General features: G+C 38.1%; 1 protein-coding gene across 1 annotated transcript; it reads right to left on the reverse strand.

Annotated features, from left to right (window-relative positions):
* Positions 1–4,290: 4,290 nt before the first annotated feature.
* On the reverse strand, positions 4,291–10,104 carry DNAJC28 (DnaJ heat shock protein family (Hsp40) member C28). Its single transcript, XM_069074932.1, has 2 exons — positions 9,948–10,104; positions 4,291–5,877 (listed from the first exon to the last, which is right to left on the reverse strand). The coding sequence occupies exon 2, from the start codon at positions 5,840–5,842 to the stop codon at positions 4,697–4,699; it is 1,146 nt and encodes a 381-aa protein (XP_068931033.1). The 5' UTR covers positions 5,843–5,877; positions 9,948–10,104; the 3' UTR covers positions 4,291–4,696.
* Between the last annotated feature and the right edge of the window lie 2,457 nt (positions 10,105–12,561).

Here is a 12,561-nt window from a genome sequence, read left to right on the forward strand (position 1 = left end):
GGCAGGCAAGTCATACCCTTTGTTTCCATATTTATTTCTGGCTCTTCAACTTATAAGTGATAAGATATTGTTAGTTCTGTAGCCAATTAGAAGATATCAAATAGTACTAGCCCTTTGGTCACAAAAAGCCTTCCAAAGTTCCACATATTGGATTGGCAACAGGCAGGGAATAATTCCTTATGCTCTATATAACCCACTAGGAAGAGTAGATATGATATGTGTTAACTAGACTGTTCCCAAAAGATTAGGTTCTGATCATCATAGGTTCCAGCCTTGCTCTTACCTAAAGTTGTCTGTGCTGATCCCTGGAAATGATTGGTGAAGAAGAGTAAAGGGAGATTTAGATCAGTGATCCCCAATCTTTTTAAGGATGAGAACCTTTTTTATATAATAGTTCTACTGATAATATCTGCTGATATTATTATATCTGTGGAAATATATGAGAGCTATGATGAATTTAGCAAGTTCAATGAATTTGCATTTATTAAAACATCTACATACATTTGGAAAAAGTGGTACATATATGTGCAAGACATTAAATTTACATAAGGCATTAATATTATACTGTGATTCTTCATATTTTGTTAGTACTAAAGATCAAAATGACGTTTGGTGTCCATATGGATTCATGGACCCTTCACAATAACTCCACAGATTCTCTCTCCCATATAGATTGGAAACCACTGATTTAGATAAAATCCAGAATGTACCAAGGTTCCCATAAGTCCCAGGATGATTGGAGATACTGGTAATAGGTATTATCTATCTCATAATCAGTCCCAAGACTGGCTCAAAAAAGATCCAGAAGGTGGCTGGGATTCTGCTTATCATAACCTATTAGTTTGCCTATATACTGCATTTGATTACAGCTTGTTGATCTTAGATCTACTTATAGTAAGGAATCATTTGTTACTTGATATTTTAAATAATCACCAAGATACCACATAGATGTTAGTGAAAGTCTCTTTATAAGCAGCTGCTAACCTACTTCAGAATAGTATACTTTTAAAACAATTTGGGATATTTTAGGACATTTATTACATACTGCCAATAAATAATAAATCCTTCTTCTTATGTCTATTCATGATTTGAAGGTGATATTGGACTTCTAAAAGCTCTTCCAGTAAAGCACAAGTTCTGGAAGATTCTACCAAGCTGGAAAGGATTTCAATAATGGGATTGGAATCACTTTTACTTTTTTCACCCAAAAGCCAGCCTTTGTTAGAAACAGCTCATCATCTAGTTTGCAGAAGGATAATTATTTTTTTTTTTTGGTAACAGCTACTTTCAAAGACAATGGAGATGTGTTAAAAAAAAAAATACCCCAAAGGAGGGAGTATCCACATTGAAGAAATCACAATTTGTTAAGTATTGAACTATTTTTTTTATAGAAGCACTGACAATCTCATTCTCTATTAAACTGAATGAAACAAAATAGGATGATGTTTTTAAATTAACTAATTCTTTGAAATATGAAAATTCGTTGTCTTAAAATTTTTTTGATATTTTATTGTTCATAGAAAAATTTTAGTGCCAAGTTTATCAAAGTTGACAACACTTTCATATTTTTTCTTTTTATATCCAGTAATTAAGATTAATATTTGAAATCAAGTCCTTTGGAAGAGATTTATAAGGACCATCAATTTTTCATGTAGTAGAGTGTTGGATTGTGGTTTGACTCCCATCTCGGTCACAGAATTTAGCAAATTACTCCCTCACCTGTAAGAAAGAGGAGACTGCACTAGATGACCATGTAGGTCTCTTTGTGGCTCTAAATGTATGATCCTATGTCCTATAATCTAAGTTCATTCTACTTAGTGAATAAACTTAGAAATAAACCATTCTCCTAAAAAGCAAAGAACATGCTAGAAGGCTGAAATTAACATGTAAAGTGGAAGAAGTTTGACCTAAGGATCAAGCTGCATTTCAACTAACTTAAAAGGTTTGTCCAAATGCTTTTTTATTCTGGAATTTGTTCTATTTAGTATTGCTTGAAAGTAGCCTGGCTATACATTCTTATCAGACTAAACTCAATGAGACCAGAGACCCTATTTTATCCATTTCTATTTCCCTGCAAATAAATTGTACCTAGAGTAGTACCTTGAACATGGTAAACAATTGATAGTACTTGCTCAATGAATGAGTAAATGAATGATTAAGGTAAGCATCAGCTGAGGTTTGAAAACTCTTTTACTCTATAAGATTAATTTGTGTTGCAGTAGGTTTTTAACCAAAAAGGAAGATAATATGCATTCAAGTGGTAACAAGTAAAGGATACTAAGTGCTACTGCAGAATAAGTGTGTGTATATGTGTGTGTGTGTACAGGGCATATGTACATATATTATACATATGCAGATCAATGGATACATGATCTCACTGGAATGGGCATTCTCCCTCTATCAGTGCAGATCAAAATCCACTCACACCTGTTTAATTCTTGTCCATCTTTTCACAAAGGTCCTCCACAGTAGAGCTATCCAATGTTGCAGAGACCTAATTTTAGGTTCTTTTGCTTTATGAGTATATCTATATTTATAGTACAATAGATTCATAATTATTAAAGATAACTTCTGAAAATATAAAGTACATGGTGTTGAAATCATGGGCTTGCTTAAACTTTTATCTGTAAGCAATGAGTCTTATTTGCTAATTCTGAAAATTTAGGTCTTGGCTTATTTCTTATTTGCTACTATTTGCAGATCACCTAAAAGAAAATGGTAGGCATGAGTAGGCTATAAAGAAGCAGTATAAATCATATTATTGGAGAGATATATGTCTGGAAAATGAAGTGAACCAGTTATATAGCAAGGGCAAAAGATAAGTGATGAAGAGCCTACTGGTTCCACTGGTATCCATGTAGAGTAAAGCAATACAGAAGGTCCCTAGTGATCAGGTGACACCTTGTGAGATATTTACAAGAAAAAGACAAGAGCCACACAGGATTAGGAGAGGTTAACAGGTTATAATCTACAGTACTGGAAGGTGTCTTCCTACCAATGAAATAAAGGCCATCAAAGTGGGAATTTAACTATTTCAGATCTAATTACAACAAAGAATTTCAGCCTTCTTGAAACTGTAGAAAATTATAGGTCTTATATCACCAACATAAATTTCATAGCCTTTTGAATGTAATTCATAATGCAGTCATTTTCAATGTAATTAATTTCATTAATTTACATTTTCAATGTAATTAACCTTATAAATTAGTCTCAATACAAATAAAAATGTACTTTATTAAACAATATAACCAACCACATATGCTAACTAATTACCAGAATGGAAAGTGATCTCATTTTTGGAAAGTAGTTTTAACTATCATAAATACATTTGAAAAACTACTAGTTCCTCTAGAATCAGGGCAATTTGTACAAGTTTCACAACATATGCAACTAAATCTAATAATCTGTCACATTTTAAAGAATGACTGCCCTGTTTCACTCATTTAATTTTTCAGATTAATTTTTGTAAGCAAAGAAGCTATCAAAAAAGCCAAATTTTCTTAAAGTGGATAGACTATAAATATAACATCTTTATCACTTTTCATTTTCCAGGAAAATAGAATAGCCCAGAAACAAATACATACATACATATACATACACACATACATACACATGTATATATACCTATATATACATATATTTGTTTTCAATAATCACTGCGATTAGAAATGTTAATACCCCATTTTAAAATTTGGGTTTTAATATTTCCATCCCATTCTTCTAGAGGGTCTACCATGTGAAAGATATAGGTAGAGTAAAAGAGGAATCTGGGGAAGCTCAGTTTGCTAAAGATTAATTTTTCTATATCTGAACAATTTCTCATCTTAAGAAATTAAAAGCTATCTCTGTTAAGGTTCTTTTAGGTTGATAACACCATTTTACCTCTTAAAGTAGGAACACATTCATAAATCCATTATTGCTAATACAATACTTTTTGTATACACACTGTAGATGAGTCAGGATCTAAAGTGGTTGCTCCTTTCATTCTGAGTATTTCCAGTAATAACTGCAGTAAAAAATGATCAAGTGGGGGTGGCTAGGTGGTGCAGTGAATAGAGCACCGGCCCTGGAGTCAGGAGGACCTGAGTTCAAATCCAGCCTCCGACACTCAACACAAAAACTAGCTGTGTAACCTTGGGCAAGTCACTTAACCCCAATTGCCCTCCAAAAAGAAAAAAAAAATGATCAAGTGATGAGCTGCATCAATCATTAAGAGAGGTGAAAAAACAGTTCAGTTAAACAATGATTTGTTCATTTAGTGTGAACAGATACAGCCTTAAGGCAAATATATTTTAATGGTGGAAGCAATCTTTATTGACCTCATACCCTGGATTTACTATTCCCATTATTCTTATCCTAGTTCATTTCACTTGATGACTAATGTTCTTAAATCCAAAGTTTGCTGAATGTGGTCTCTCCTCCCTACAAAATGAGTCCTCTTGGATTTTTGGTCTTTGAATTGCTGGGGCTTTTGACATATAGTTGATGTGCACATGCATCCTAAAGACTAGTTGGAAATCTGGTCATTCAATAACTTCTAGAGTCACTGACAAAAATAGAAAATGAGAGATGGGCAGACATAAATTCTTCCAAGTGTGATAGTATATATCTCATGGTTATGGTCAGCATATCTTAAAAAAAGAAAGAAAAAAGATTTTGAAATATAATGGCACTGAATCTTGAAATCCTCATATTTTTATTTCCATAGATTTAGCCATTTAAAAAAACTTGCCTTGAGTCCAACCATTTTAACATTTTTTGGTTCAATGTCAGTTGTGCTTTTATTATCTATCTTCCCTGCTTCTCTTAGGTTTTCATAATTTTTCAGGGCTCTGGCAATTTCTTTTTCTGCATTAAAATGAACTTTTTGCCTGTTCAGAATAGGAACAATCAAATTAAAATAGTTAATTCGCTTGTTTAATTTTTTAATATTTTCTTGAAACTTCTCACAATCTTGACTCCATTGCTTTAGCTCACTTGATGTCATTGGATGTCCAAGTTTATTCCTTGACACCAGAATATCTTGTCTGAGTTGCACAATAGTATCTTTTATTTCCTTTTGCATTAAAATCCATTCTGGTTGGTATCCATTATCTATCAGAATCCTGTTCAGGTTGTGAGTCATAGGATCAATGTATGAGCAACCAGAAAATTTTTTCAGGGGTTTTCCTTTACCACTGAGATTATCAAAGTCTCCTTTAGCCATTGACTCCTGAATGAGGTCCTCTACTAAGCGCTCAATTGCTTGCGTTATTTTTTGATTCTTACTTTGTCTTACATTTTTAGCAGTCACACTATTAGCATAATATTGGTTTTCCAGTTTCTGCTTTTGATATTCCATTACTTGTTCACTAGCACGATCTGCTCTAAATTGCCTATATTGTTTTTCTCGTTGACTTGGAGTTCCCAAACCAAAACCTTCAAAACTTAAATAATGCCTGTGTTGTGGTGTTTTATATTTGGGTGCATCTTTATCCTCCTCTTCTTCAGCTTTATTTTGTCTCTTTTTTGTTTTCTCCATCACATGGCCAAGTACTATCCTATAGGCTTCTTCTATTTGTATAAATGTTGCTGAATCAGCTGTACCAGATCCACTATCTGGATGAAACTGTTTGGCAAGTTGACGAAAAGATTCTCTTACTTCAGCAGCAGAACAGCCTTCATCAAGATTAAGTATATTGTAATATTCTGTGAGGCTCCTTTTAGATTTATAATTTGACATCATTCTGTTACTAATGATATAAGGACATGGAATAACTTTCATCCGGTTTGGAATTGTTGCTAAATTTACCAAAACAGAGTATCTTAATTTGGGGCTCATAATTACACACAGCCACTTCATGGTTGTTCAGATTCAGCTGCATTCTAAGCAATGACCTGTAAAATTATACAATCAAAAATAAGTTAAATAAAACCATCTCATCAGCTGTAACTTTACCTACTTTCACTATTTCTTATCTCTAATATTAAAAAATAAAAGGAGAGATAAAATGGAATTTTCAATAAGGAACACTTAGAAACATAATTGTGATTTATTATATGAAATAACACTGCTCACAAAATTATCAATTCTCTAGTGATAGCAATAGTAAAACATACTATTTATTAAGTGCCTGTTATGTGCAAAGAATTTTGTTGGGCACTACAGATACAAAAATGGAAATTAAACAGATCCCAGACCTTGAGTAATTTATATTCCATTTCTGGGGTAGAAGTGGGGAGATACATAAATACAGAATAGAATAAGAGAAGCAGAATGGTATAGGAGAAAGATGCCGAATTTGGAGAAAGGGCCTGGGTCCCCACTATTTAGAAAAGTCATTTGGGGAGGCTAGGTGGTGCAGTGGTAAATAGAGCACCAGCGGTGGAGTCAGGAGGACCTGAGTTTGGATCAGGCTTCAGACACTTACACACACACACACACTAGACGTGTGACTTTGGGCAAGTCACTTAACCCCAATTGCCCTCCAAAAAGGAAAAAAAAAAAGAAAAGTCATTTAACCTGTATGGACCTGTGTTACTTCAACTGTAAAAATGAAATGGTCAGTTCTAAATCTATGAAGGCTTGAGAGGCAACCTCACTAGTGGATAGAGAGCTTGCTTTGAAACCAGAAGGACCAGTGTATCCAGCCTCCAACACACAATAGCTGTGTGACTTGTAGCAAATGTTTCATCTCTCAATGCTCTAGATAACTAAGACTAAATTGCAAAGAAGGTGGGTTAATTTGTGTAGGTAATCTTTCACCAAAGACACAGCATAGGTCCTGTCCTTATTCCCTTTGAAGCTTTAAGGATTAAGAGGCAAAGAGATCCCATAGAATATTTGAGGAAGAATAGAGCACTAGGGAAGGTGGCAGAGGAGATATATGTATCACAGAGGATGTAAAACCTAAACTAAATCTTTAAAAAGAATAAAGACTCTAAAAGAAATGAGTAAAGAGTACATTCTAGGCAGGTGGGGATGTTTATGCAAATGTACAGAGGGGGGAGACAGCGCGGCAAACTTGGTCAAAAGCTAGCTGTCCCAATCAAATGGAATGTAAAATGTGCAGGGGAGTAAGGTTGGAGAGATGGCTCGGTAATAAGACTGCTGGTTGTTGTTCACTTGTGTCCTACTCATCATGATATTGTTTAGGGTTTTCTTGGCAAGGACACTGGACTAGTTTGCCTTTTCATTCTCCAGCTCACTTTACAGATGAGGAAACTGAGGCAATGGGGTTAAGGGAGTGTCACATAGCTAGTAAGTATCTGAGGCCAGATTTTAAAACTCAGGATGAGGAGTCTTCCTGATTCCAGGCCTGGCACTCTATCCACTTTGACACCTAGAACCAAATTGTAGAGGGACTTAAATGTTGAAATCAGTAACTCTGTGGAGTATTCTACAACATTCTCAGCTCTGTGCCCATCTTTTCCTCACACAACCGCCAAGTTGGCTCAGGCCTTTAAAAACCCTCATCTGTTCTATTATAATAGTCTTCTGTAGCCTCATCAATGTTTCACTGCCTGACAAAACAAGATGAATGCACAATCATTTAAGTGCCTACAAAGAGTCAGGCACTGTACTTGGTATTGGGAATACAGTAACAAAGTGAGATAGTTTTAAAGAGAGATAGACAAAGTGGAGTTGATGGGGTGCTTGGGATCTATGTTTGTAACACCAATTTGTAACATCAGAAATGATGGGGTGCTTGGGATCTATATTTGTAACATCAATCTGTTTGTAAAATCACACTACCCCTCCCCGCCCCCCAGTCTCAGAGCATTAACTCTGTCCCTTCTACCCCCCATCCTAGCTTCAAAGCATTAATTGTGCCCAGCAACAACTCATGGATTGTTTATCTCAGCCTTGAAACACTAGCAAGGTATACCTATCAATCCTTCACAAAAGTTTCTATAAACATTCCAGCTTAGGCAACCATTATCTCCCCCTTGCATTGTGTCTCATTGCCCCCATGAATCCGGTACCCTATCTCTAGGTTGACTCCTTGGCTGCCTCAATGAATCCTTCAGGGCCCTATCTCTGGGTGAACTCCTTAGCCCATTATCCCAAGTCTCCAGTTAGCCTTGGTTCCCAGACATTAATCTTGTCAAGCATGACACTGATGGGTGGCAGAATGGGCACTTCTCCTTCAGCCCTTGACTGATCACTGACTTAGTGATGTTTTCAAGCCTAAAACCACACCTCTAGGTAGTCCCAGCTTTGGGCTTTTTCCCAGTGAATTATGGGAAATCCCCTGCCAGTTACATTACACTGTCCCCACCTTAACTCCTCCCTAATCCCACCCTTAATTACCTAGTTAGCATAATCGGCACAGGTTCTACTATGGATGATTCTATATAAACCTTAATTCTACCCCTTTAAGGTTGCAGGCCCCCTAAGGATCCTTGCCCGATTTAAGGCATATAATAAACTTTTACAACTCTGACTCCAAGTCTGCTTAGGCCTAATGAATTCTTTGTAGACTGAATCGAAGGCTCTCTGGTCTTAGATAAGATCAGAGTTCCTGCTGAACCTACTGGGAGCCATCCCTCATCAGAGTGGGAACTTGAAAAGCATGCTTCTTCTCTGTATGGCAAAAAAACCAGCCATACTAATGTGATTACTATAACAGGGCAGAAAGAAAGATGTTCATGCTGGATAGGTACTGGTTTCAAGTCAACCCCTCATCTCCATCTCTTAGTGTCCTTTAAGATTGAGCTCAGGTGGACCCTTAGTTGAATGGTATTATCATTATCCTGGTATTAGTATGCTTTCCCTCTTTATTATTTACATTAGTGGTATCAAACTCAAATAAAAACAGAGAACACTAAACTTTACATTAGGAACCCAGCAGCATAATAATTTGGAAAACCACATGTTAACGTATTTTCATGTATTTTTTTAATTTAAAAAATCTTTCCCAATTACATTTCAATCTCATCCTGGCTATGTGCCAGATGCTAGGAATACAAGAGGCAGACAACCCTGCCCTCAAGGAGTTTACAATCTAATGACAAGCAGAAGACAGTGTGGTGTCCAGGTCTGAAAGGCAGGTCGTTTGGTCAGAATGACACCCAAGGATTTTTGTTTGTTTTTAAAGAAGAGACCAGGCTCCAGGATAGAAAAATGAACTAGTAAAAGCTCTTTGAAATTTACAAAGCATAAATACAAAGATAAAGCCTACTCTGTCTCTTTGAGTCTTCACAGATTTAGGGTGGATTATGCAAGTGCTATCATCCCCATTATATTAAGTAATCCAAATGTTGTCTCCATTTTATAATTCAAGAAACTGAGGCTCAGTAAAGTGACTTGCCCAAAGGCATACAACTAATACAACTGATAGAGCAGTATTCAAACCCAAATCCACAGACTTTAAGTTCATAATCCTTTCCACTAGACCTAGGACAAGATAAATCTACAGAACCCTACAAAGACAAGATGTTTATAAAAAAAACAAACAACTGGCTTCCTTGCGGTCCCACAAACCAGACACCCCCATCTGGGCATTTGCATTGGCTGTACTCCTCTCATTTCTGCCACCTTTCAAGTCCCAGCTGAAATCCCACCTTCTGCAAGCACCCTGCCCCCTTCCCCACCTTTAATGTCAATACCTCAGAGAACATCTTTAACATCTATACCGTTTGCTCTGGGTCTGGGATCCCCAGCCCTTACTTAGCACAGGGCCTGGCACATAGCAGGCGCCTAACAAATGTGTATTGGTGGTGGTACGTACACACAACACGGAATGAGAGGAGAAAACGGGATTGGGGCGCCTGGGATTTAGTCACTCCATCCTCACTGGGGTCCGAGGGATGTCGCTGGGGGTGGAGAGGAATTTAGTTGTGGAATAAACTGAAACTACTCTAGTCCTTGGAGCCCCGGGCTAGGCCACCACCTCCTGCCCAGCACCAAACCCACGATGCCGGAGGCCGGGGCTCATTCCGAGCTGGGCTCCCGTGGTTCTCACCTTCAAGTAGGCGGAGAAGGACTCCAGCGACCCCCTAGGCTCCCTCCCCGCCACCTGCGCCGTGGCGCATGCGCCTTACTTCGATGCCCTTCTCGGCCCTCCTCTCTCCTTGGGCCGGTTTAGTTTCGGGCTTGGGGGCGAGTGCTAGGCTCCAGCCCAGCCGGTGGATCAGACCATCAGGACCTTTGCTCTGAAGGGTTTCATGCAGGGAGAAATTATCACCGCGTGGGAGAGGAGAAGCACCGCAGCACTACCACAGAATATCTTTAATAATAAAGGGATTTATGCAACAGCATCAGGTCACTGCTTCTCCGAGCTTGTCAGTGGTGCTCTTAATGACTGGGTTCTCTAACACTTTCCCCCCACTCCGGGAGATGGTTGAGCCGATCGGGCTTGAGGGTGGGGGGAAGAGTATAATTCTGGGTTGAGCTGCACGAGAGGAACTTGGACACGTGGGTTCGTTGGTCTGTTTCTCATTCTTTGTCAAAAGTGTCAAAAAAGTCAAAAATGGGGTTGCTAAGGGGCCCTGACCCTCGCAATAAGGAAAGGAAGAATTTGAGTTTTTCCAGGATAGTCTGTTGGTTTCTTCGTATATATTAATTCCTACGGGGTTTGAACACCCGAAATATTTAACTAGAGGCTCTTGAAGTGTGTTTTGGTGGTTGGGAAGCAAGCTAGGCAACAGTTATTCAGTCAGAGGTGTGCTGGTAAAATGTTTAACTATGGGATTTTGCAGGGCGGGGAGGAACACTAAACATTGTCATAAGCATTTTAGTGCAGGGCCAATTTTGCTTGATTTATGGACTTAGCTGAAGCTTTCTGGAATTGAGCTGAGGCCACCAGATGTTTAACTTAGGTAATTAACTGGTTAATGATGAAATAATTTCTGGCTCAGTCATTAATTCTGTTTTCTGAGGATGTGTTTATGTAGGGCATAAAGGAGTGAGACAGAAGATCCCTGAGATTAAAATTGGAAGTGGATTTTATTACCTTGGGACAGCCAGGGTCACATACCCAGATCAGACAGTGAGTTGGCATGAACAACATGCTGGTTTTTAAAGAGATTACAATAGTCAGGTTACATAAACTGGAACTACAATCAGTGATTGGTGAGTGTATATTAGAATTTTCCCGTGGCCAAGAAGTTTTTCCCTAGGCTGAGGGGCAGGGAACCCAGAATGGGTGGAGATGGGAAGCACCGGTGGGGGAAGCAGGGGAAAAATGGAGCAGGGATTTTACCCTAGGCTGAAACTCCCGCCAGGATCAATTAGGGGAGGGAAGGGTGGAGTTATGCAGAAATGCCTCCTAACAGATCAATTAGGGGAAGGGAAGGTGAGTTGTGCTCAACATTTCCTGGCTAGTTTGCCAATTCCAGCTTGAGATATCAGCTTTGGCTCCTTGCTAATGTGTAGCTCTTTCCCTTCTGCTCCAGGTTCTTTGATGTTTAAATCTTTCTGTAAAAATTACAGCTATATCCATCATGCCTTGTCCCAGAAGATTTTTGAAAATGCTACTCATGGGCCATTGGTTTTCTTTTTTTATTCTTTATTTTTACACCATGAGACTATGCTCCCGGCATGTAACCAGTTGTTAAAATATATCTGTGTTTTAATAGGTGTATAATAATAATACTGGCAACACCTATCAAGAAATCCTGAATAATTTTTATCACAAACTTAATTTGTAATAGTAATCTAATATTAACATTTTCTGCATTACTTTAACTTTAGACAACAAAACAATAGAACCCTGATTTGTAGCATTTCCTGATTTCCAAAATGGAAATGCTCACAATGAAAATTTAACAATTCGATCCTCCAGCAGCTGAACTACCCAACTCATACTTTTCAGATAAGTAAAAGGTAATATGAATACAACTTGAGAGTCTTTCAGTAATTATAAGAATCTTCAAGGTCATTGCTAGACACTGCAGGAATAAACCACGGGTTACAGATAGATGAAGGATGTGTAAATAAAAAAGGTACATTTTTTAGCGAAAGAAAAAAGATGCTTAAATTACTGTGAAGGCCACTCCCTCCCACTTGTTTTCTTGAGTTGCCCTATTTTCTAGAGATGAAACTCCCTGAACTTACTTAACAGTGTTCAATGCCCTTGAAGCTGACTCAGCTCGTCCGTCTGCCCAGACTGATAAACTGCAGCTGGGACCTTTTCAAGATAAGAATATACATCCTCCTTCCACGGTCCAACATTCCCGAGCCCTCTGCTCCCTTCATCCTCCCATGCCACTCACATTTGGGAGGACATTGCCCTCTCTTCCTGTGAACCCTCCCCTTTTTGTTGTTACCTCAAATATCCAAGGTATTGTGTGTAGGGAAGACTATTTGAGATAAGGAGTTACCACAGCATGTCCATTTCTCTCTTAATAAAATCAAGTTACTACCCATGTCTTGTGGAGGCACGACTTTTGGCTAATACTAGACCAAATATACTAGACCAAAGACAGCATCTTTTTCAGTCAGTTAATGAACATTTGTTGTGGTTTGTCCTTCATTCCTCCGTCCCTTCCCCCTCTCCACACACACCACCATCTATCCAAGAGTGATGCCACAGGGTGATGGCAAGCCCATGAACTGGATTAAAGCAAAGTAGAGTT

Source organism: Petaurus breviceps, unplaced genomic scaffold (assembly GCF_028583685.1).
Source record: "Petaurus breviceps papuanus isolate PSGF00001 unplaced genomic scaffold, PetGlider_PUasm1.0 90897, whole genome shotgun sequence".
In the NCBI taxonomy this organism is placed as follows: domain Eukaryota; kingdom Metazoa; phylum Chordata; class Mammalia; order Diprotodontia; family Petauridae; genus Petaurus; species Petaurus breviceps.

Coding starts and splice junctions, on each gene's coding strand:
- DNAJC28 (XM_069074932.1), bottom strand. CDS start 5,842: ATGAAGTGGCTGTGTGTAATTATGAGCCCCAAATTAAGATACTCTGTT.